General features: G+C 30.1%; 1 protein-coding gene across 1 annotated transcript; it reads left to right on the forward strand.

Moving 5' to 3' along the window:
- The first annotated feature begins 1960 nt into the window (after nt 1-1960).
- On the forward strand, nt 1961-8109 carry LOC127262590 (cold-responsive protein kinase 1-like). The gene is made up of 8 exons (XM_051291343.1): nt 1961-2371; nt 3836-4236; nt 4741-4866; nt 4984-5111; nt 6190-6400; nt 6633-6864; nt 6996-7146; nt 7663-8109. The coding sequence occupies exons 1-8, from the start codon at nt 2001-2003 to the stop codon at nt 7981-7983; spliced, it is 1941 nt and encodes a 646-aa protein (XP_051147300.1). The 5' UTR covers nt 1961-2000; the 3' UTR covers nt 7984-8109.
- Nucleotides 8110-9007: the final 898 nt, after the last annotated feature.

A 9007-nucleotide genomic window follows, 5' to 3' on the forward strand; every position in this document is an offset into this window, starting at 1 on the left:
ATATACACACATGCACACATAAGCATCACTATACCAATCTCACCAATAAAGACACATTCTCAGGAACTAGCTTATGAATCCTCGAGGGCAAAATGCCTGTAAATTTTTAGATATTTAATAAATAAATATATAATATATACTAATATTAATGAGAACTCAATAAGTTGATATATTAACCTATAAATAGTATGCTATTCTATACATTTTCCTTTTTTTTTTTTTTTTGGCCAAATCTCTAATATTATTCAACCCGAGAAAAGTGGAAATGATTTAATAAATGTAATGATAATTCTTAAAGTTGTTCTTTTAATTCATATTTATTCTTTGAACTGAAATCATTCGGATATAATTTCGTCTATTTTATTGGATTTATCTTTGTACAATAACAAACACAATGACAAAAAAAAGACAATATATAGACATAAAAGAAAGAAGAAATTCATATTTTTCCCTTGAGTTAAAGTTTATTATTAATATATAATGTATTACTCCCTCCGTTCCAAATAATTATTGTATAATAAAAATAATTATAGATTAAAATTGAGATAACTGATTAGTATTATTAAAATTAAAAAAATTATAAATTAAAATTTTTAAAATAAGATTAAAATGTATTATTACTTTAAAAAAAAAGAAAAATGATAAAATAAATGAGGCAGACGAAAATAGAAAGATGGACATGACAAGTGGGCGAATGAGGTATTATATTTATAGCTAGATTTATTGGTACAAATTATTATAAATAAAAATAGTATAGAATAATGGGTTTGGGGCCAAGTCCTTCTATGCACACTCCACTGTTTTGTTGTTTTTGTGCAATTCTAACAATCTGAGGACCTAAAGATTTTTATATCATATGCCAAAATTGAAAGAAAGGATTTTTGTATTAATACTGTTAATTAAGAAATAATCTTCACAATGGTTTGACTGGAATTCTGCTGCAAGAACTCTATTGGATCCACGATTGATGTTGACATTGAAGACCCATCCAACGAGTTTGGATCGGATGCAACAACGGAGCAGGGCTTGCCAAATAAGAAAGATACATAAATATGTTTGTTTTGTTAAACTTGAGGTAATTAAAACTTAAAAACAACATATCTAACAAGGCAAAAGTTTCAAGACCTTTTAGCAGATGTAGTATAAAGAAAGATCATCATTGTCGTCACCAACAAGAGTTATCCCTCGCGGCCTGACAAAACTGATATATATATTTTTTTTTATGATGTGAGAATCAACAATTGTTATTCGTTGAATGTACTTTGGATAAATTTTTAGTCGAATTTAATAGCTTTCAACTTAGATCAGATAAAACAAATTATTATAGACGACCCATATTTGACAAACAAGACCTGAAACTTGACGAAGAAATAGTAGTTAGAATATGAAAACCAATTTATGTGTAATATTTTGTAATTATAATTTCCAGAAGTATGATGCCCAAATATGTAAATATAAATAACAGGAGGACTTCGATTATAATTAGCCAAGTAACCACGGCTGCGCTGTGCCGGCAGAAAAGTCAGACACGATAGAGTAGACTCCAAATTAAAATATATTCAATTATTTAGTACTATTTATTTATTTATTATAATACTCCCTCTGTCTGGTGTCTGCTACAATGTAGACATGATATTTCAAAATGGTGTAATTAGTAGAAAATTTAAAATATATTAGAAAAATAATTATCCTATAATATAAATAATTATAAATTAAGATTAAGATAACTAATTAGTTTAATTAAAATTAAAAAAAAATTAAAAAATTTAAAATAAAATTAAAATATGTAATCATTTTTAAAAAAATTGAAAGTGACATAGTATGTGAGACGGACAGAAACGACAACGTGGACATGCTACCAGAGGAGTAATTATTATGTTATTATTACTTATTAATGTTGTGGACACCTCGCCTCCCATTCCTACAGCTACTTGTAACAGTTAAGGCCCATCATCCCCAAATACAATATACATTTACATATATATATATATCCCTGAAAAATGGAAGCGGCAAGGTGGCTGGCCGCGGCGGCGGTGGTCGCCGCCGTGTGGGTGGCGGCGAAATCGGAGCCGCAGATCAATCTGCTGAACAGAGGATGCAGCCAGTATAACGCTACGAATTCGAAGAACTTCTTCGAGAACCGGAACGCCACGTTTGCAGCCATGGCGGCCCAGCTTTCGACCGGCGGAGGGAGACGGTTCGCCACCGCACAGCAGGCGAGGTCGTCGGACCCGGTTTACGGGATGGCACAGTGCAGGAACTACCTGTCTGACGACGACTGCTTCGCTTGCTACACCGCCGCCGTCGCCGAGATTCGCAGCTGCTCCGCCGCCAATGGCGCTCGCGTTATCTACGACGGCTGTTTTCTAAGGTAAATTTGATATATATATATATATATTTAATTGATTTGTTAATTATAGTTATGTTTAATGAATGCTTTTTATTTAAGTTTTCATATTTAAAAAATATAATTTCATTTCCGAAAAAAACGTTGTGTGTTTCGTATTTTTCATGTATTTATTCGTCTGGAAAAGATGTGTTAATATTTTTAGATATATGTTTAATAAAAGGATGTAGTTTTGGTTAACATAGAAAATGATAAGATTTTTTACTAACTAAAAAAATAAAAGTATTTGTAAAAGACAGAATAAAATATACTCCCTCCGTCCCAAACACCCTGCAACTTTTTTTTTTTTTTTTGTTTCATTTCAAACTCACTGCAACATTTTTAAATTTAAAAATAATTAATAATATTTATATAAATATTATATCAAATTACCATACTTAATACTCCCCACCTAAATTCCGGTGTCAAATACAAATATTGCACAATATTTGGGACGGAAAACGGAAGGAGTATATTTTTTTTATGAAAAAAGTCAATATAATATTTATGATGAAAAATACTGCTAACAAACACACATCCAATTATGATGTACGTTAGGTGTCCCTACATCAGTAAATAGTGGTTATTAGAGGGCATCTTGTGCAATATCCTCAACAAAGAATTTGGCCAAAAATGTAAGCAATAGAGAGCAACCATTTTGTGCTGGCTATGGATAAATGCCGGCCTGGATATTAAATTATTAATAAATATTAAATACTATTGATGTTGATACCGATCCATTTCACATGAGCTGGCATATTTTTCTAAAGGATTCTATTTCTCTCTCTCTCTATATATATATATAATATATTTCTTGAATTCTAACTACTAAAGTGTTTTAAAATTTGAGAGCAATATATTCTTGTCGTAGATAACTAAAAATAAATTAAAAAAAGAACGTGTAGATAACTAATTAACTACAAGTATTTTTTATAAATTGCATAATAAATATATTATCCATATTGTGTGTTTCTTTGTGATTTAAAAATTAAGTTTAAATTTTAAATTCTAGTTTGATAATGATTTGATATAATTTTGTCTACGATAAAAAGTAATGAAATAAAATTGGATTAAATTTAAAATACTTCATAATATACAAATATATTTAAATTTGTCATTTACTTTATAATTGAAATCCGATATTAATTCAAATAAACTAAATGTATAGTATTGAGTGACTAAAATTTATTGATTCAAAATTTATTAGAACAAAGCATTTTACAAAAATAAAAAATAAAAAAAATCCAAAAGTATTGCGTAGAAATTAATAAAATCTTCAGTTTACTCAAGGATCGAATTTACTAAATATTGATGAACTCTAAATTTGTCGAACTATTTGCACTTACACGTTCTTTTATTCTAAACTTACTTCTATTAACTTACGTGCATGTATGAATCATGATGTAATATAAACAAATGTACTTAGATTTGTTTTTTTTTTCATAAGAGGTACGAGAGCAACAATTTTTATAGTGAGACAACACAAATCGGAAATGAACATATTTGCAACAATATTACCGTGCCTCAAGAAGCAACATTCAGAGAAAAGGGTCTTATATTGATACAAAATCTTGTAAAGGCGACTCCGAGGATTAATGGCTACTTCGCTGCAACTAAAATGATAGTTGAAAGTGGTTCAAACTCAACCATTTATGGGATAGCACAATGTGTTGAAACAATAAGTCAAGATGGCTGTCGAGATTGCTTAGTTGTCGCGATTGAGAACATTGAGAGTTGCTTGCCCAATACCGATGGAAAAACTATCGATGCCGGCTGCTTTCTTCGATATTCAAATCATCAATTTTTCCCGGAAAATAGCACAATGGATATCACACCTTACTTAGGAGAAGGTAACTATTTTTTTTTATTTTTTAATGTCAACGCATTAGGGCTTGATTTATTATGATTGGATTGATAGATTGTTTTTTGTGTATTAAACACATTTAGTGCCTAGGATAAAAATATGATAGTATTGGGAATAGCCTATAGATTTGATATTCAAGGATTGTAGTCTTGTAGGGAAAATTGTAAAAAATATCTGCGCGATCACACGCGGTCAAATGATAGAAATATCGACTTTTGCAGATATGTAGGGTATATTTTGCTAATGAGATAGATACATGACAAAAATGATAACAGAATATGCATGAGAGATATTTTTGTGCAATTTTTTCCTAGTCTTGTGCGATATGCATAGATTGAAAAATAGAAAAACAATCATGAAATAATATGCATAGTTCTTGAACCACAATACTCTTATAAAATTTGTGTGTAAACACCAACAAATAAGATATAATTTATCATATATATATATATATATATATATAAATCATTGTTTCATTTTTTATTTTCAGGGAATTCATGGAGGAAAAAAGCAATTATTGGGGGTGTTGTGGGAGGTGTATGTCTTATGCTAATTTTATCAGCTTTCTTCTTATGGTATAAATTTTCAAGAAAGGCTAAGCCCACGTCTAAAAGAGGTAATCCAAATTTTAATACTTATTAATTTTCTTCATTTGTTTGAAAGAAAATGTAAAATCTTTAAGATCCAATAAATTCATTGATTATTTTTATTTTCTTTTTTCTTTTAATGCTAGATAATATATTGGGTGCAACCGAGTTACAAGGCCCAAATATTTATAGTTACAAGGATTTGAAAGTTGCAACAAATAATTTTAGTGAGGAAAACAAACTTGGAGAAGGAGGCTTTGGCGATGTATTTAAGGTAAGTTTGTTCAACACACTAACTCTAAACAATCAACATTCTATCACAAAACAACATATAATGTGTTTTATAGAAGCATGTGGTATATAAGTTATACTCCCTCGTCCCAATAGAGTTGTTTTGTTTTTTCATTTTCGTCCGTTCCAAAACAATTGTCTTATTTCCGTATTTAGTAATCGTGGTTCCACTTTATGACAAAAATTTTTTTTTTTTTTTACAAACTACTTCTAATTATTATTATAACTACTTTTTAAAATCATTCGAAAAGTAAGGGTATTTTAGTCTTTTATATTTTACTTTATACCCACTTTCAATTAAATACTATTATTTCTTAATTCTCGTGCCCAATCCCCATAAGACATCTTTTCTGGCACGGAGGGAATATATTGTATTGGGCTAAAATTACAATATACTGTTAGACATAAAATTATATAATGTGCTGTAAAAATATGTGTTATTGGATATACAATATTCTTTTTATAAATATGTGCTGATTGAGTCAAATTAGTATCAGCACAATAACTAAAGTGATTCTATTATCATTCGAACAACATAATTTTAACAAGGTTTTGTTGTTATAATTGAGCAATCTTAAGCTCAAATTTAAACTCCAAATGATCCAATAAAAAATAATTGTTTTGACCGTTAAATTGGGCTTGATTAAGTATCTCAATAATCATAATAAAATCAACTTTAAATTGAGTTTTCAAATGTATATATTTTCATTTGTTCAGCAGCTGAATATTTTAGCATATATTTAGGGTTTTTGTTTAGACAAATGGAGCTTTAATTTAAATTTGAAAAATCTTGAGCAAAATTTACATGGCATTAAGTTTTATTCATATTAAAATTCTTTCAATAACAAAGTCAACAAAATTTAATTGAGTCCATCAAGCACAATCATAAACTTTCAAAGTACACAGTTGAGTAGATTGAGCTAAAGTTTAATCTATGTATTATTAAAAACTCAATGTGCATTTTTCTTCGGGCGTAGAAATTCCTAGTTTCATAATATGGACTTCACTAATTTTCATTATATGTTTTTGTATCTTACATACCTATGATTCTCTATTATCAGGCCACACTTAAGAACGGGACAATTGTTGCAGTTAAGAGACTCGATATAAGCTACAGTAGAGCAAAGATAGACTTCGAGAGTGAAGTAAGGCTTGTCAGCAATGTCCATCATCGCAACCTCGTACGCCTCTTAGGATGTTGTAGCAAAGGATCCCAACTACTTCTCGTTTACGAGTACATGGCAAACGGAAGCCTTGATAGATTCCTATATGGTAATTCAACTTTTTTGTTATATAACATATCTTAAGGCAAAATTTCTTATAAACCACTTTTGGGTTTAGAAAGTCGACATCATATTTTCTATGTTTAGAAAATTTATCGCATAAAATTTTCTAAAAATTACTTGAAATTTTCATATATTTTTTAAAATATTGTATAGAATCCCCAAAAAAAGGATTTTGTGCGATGTTTTGAATACATAAGAGAACTATTGTTGGCTTGCAGGCGATAGAAGAGGGGAACTTACATGGAAACAACGCTCCGACATACTACTAGGCACGGCAAGAGGCCTAGCGTATCTACACGAACAATACCATGTATGCATTATACATAGGGATATAAAGCCGAGCAATATTCTACTAGACGACGATTTTCATGCCAAAATCGCCGATTTTGGATTGGCACGGCTTCTACCAGAGAACCAAAGCCATGTTAGCACAAAGTTTGCCGGGACATTGTAAGTTCATCCTCATCTTTATCATTCGCTTTTTTGTTTATTTTGATTTTTAGAAAATAAAGTTGCCTCAAATTTGAATTTACTTTTAAAACAATAGTAAAGTTAGAAATTTCTAACATACTTGAATTCAGGGGTTACACGGCGCCCGAATATGCAATTCACGGGCATTTATCCGAGAAAGTTGACACCTATAGCTTTGGCGTAGTCATTCTCGAAATCATTAGTGGTCGGAGGAGCAGCGATAGGAACTCTGAAATCGAAACTGAATATTTACTCGATGAGGTATGCACTAAACATGATGATTAGAGACTTTTTCAATATATATATTTATTTATTTATTTATTTATTAGGACGTGTGAGCCTTGAGACATAAATGTTTGAACTCATCGTCTCTCTCACTATCACAAGTTTACTCACATTATCAGACCATTAGTTTCATGACTTTTTTTCAATTTATTTCTGAAAATAAAGATAGTTGCACTTTCAATTATTATTAAGTAGACAATAATTTATTTTATTTTTTAAAAAAAAACATTTCACAACATTAAATCTCAGCTTTTAGAACTTTTCATAATTAAATCATTTCATTGGTTCTATAAAATTCTTAAATAATTTGTAATGAAATTTTGTGATCTTATGACTACAAACTATAGATTACAATAGAACTTGAATAAATACTATATATCACTGTTAGAGTATTTCACATCGAAATTAATGTAAAAATTAATTTTAAGTTGAAATTTCGGATCCTTTCTTAACAAATTGTCTTCACAAACTAATTAATATAATGATGCACAGGCTTGGAAGTTGTACGAGAATGGGGTGCATCAACAGCTAGTAGACGAGACACTGAACAAGACCGAATACGCTGCCGAGGATGTAAAGAAAATGGTGGAGATAGCGCTGATTTGCACACAATCACCGCCTTCGTCGAGGCCAACAATGTCTGAAATCTTGGTGACACTTCTAAGTGCAAGAGGTAGCGATGCTATCCAAGTGAATCCGCGACTACGACCTCCTTCGACCAATGCTAGCCGGTTTATCAGCGAGGCTGCATCATCTAACAATTCGGCGCCCTTGCCCAACTCCACCTCCATTACCCTCTTGTCGGGACGTTAAGTAACGTTACCTAATTAATTCGAAACTAGTCTTTACATTTAAATGATCGACTACTCTACTTCTTCCTAATTATGAATAATGGATTTATTCAAATAATATTGCAAGTGAAAAATATTGTTAAATCAATGTTGAGTAGGTCACGACCAACATATTATTCCAATAAAAACTTAAATCAATTTTAAATCACAGTCAAATCATTTGATATGCCTTATAGTTAGCAAAATATCATGATACCATTAATAACCCTTACAAAAATGTACTTTTTACCATTTAAATAATCATCGTTATATTAAAAATCTTAGCACTGACATATATTGAGCAAGTGATGAGCAACGGATTCATGGGCTTTTCTTTCACTTATGATTTAAATTAAATTAATCTGCTGGGCATGCTGAAAACAAACTCTGGGCCTTTCTACATTTGGGCCTTGTCTGAAAGCTCAATCTAACAACTTATAAAGGAGTGTTTGGAAAGTCCATTTTGTACTTAAAATATGATAATTTATAAATTAGGTGATGTGACGAAGAGAGATATATATTTTATTTTTTTATTTGGATAATGTGAGGGGATAAAGTGTAGGGTAGAGATTAAATATAATTAATTATTTCATATTTTGAAAATATTACGGGGTGTTTGGAACATACCAAAAAAGAAATATTACAGGGTGCTTGGGACGGAGGGAGTACTTATTTAGATTTTTATAGTAAATTAAAAAATAACAATACTCCATCCGTTTCAAAATCATAGAGATATTTGGAATTGACACGAGAATTAAAGAATAATAGTATTATATTGATAGTATGAGTGAAAAAGTGTTTAAAAAATTGAAATGTCATTACTTTATGTAATTATTGTGAAAAAATTGGGATAGTTTTGTAAAAATGTGGAGAGTTAGTTACCACAAATGAAAATGAGACTATTGTTTTGGGACGGATGGACTATTTTATTGGTTAGTGAAAATGTAAAATGATTTTAATATTTTTGTTATTTGTACTTTATGTAATGATATTAATGTAAAATGAAT

The sequence above is a fragment of the Andrographis paniculata genome, unplaced genomic scaffold (genome assembly GCF_009805555.1).
Source record: "Andrographis paniculata isolate CXL003 unplaced genomic scaffold, ASM980555v1 Contig65END, whole genome shotgun sequence".
Taxonomy (NCBI): domain Eukaryota; kingdom Viridiplantae; phylum Streptophyta; class Magnoliopsida; order Lamiales; family Acanthaceae; genus Andrographis; species Andrographis paniculata.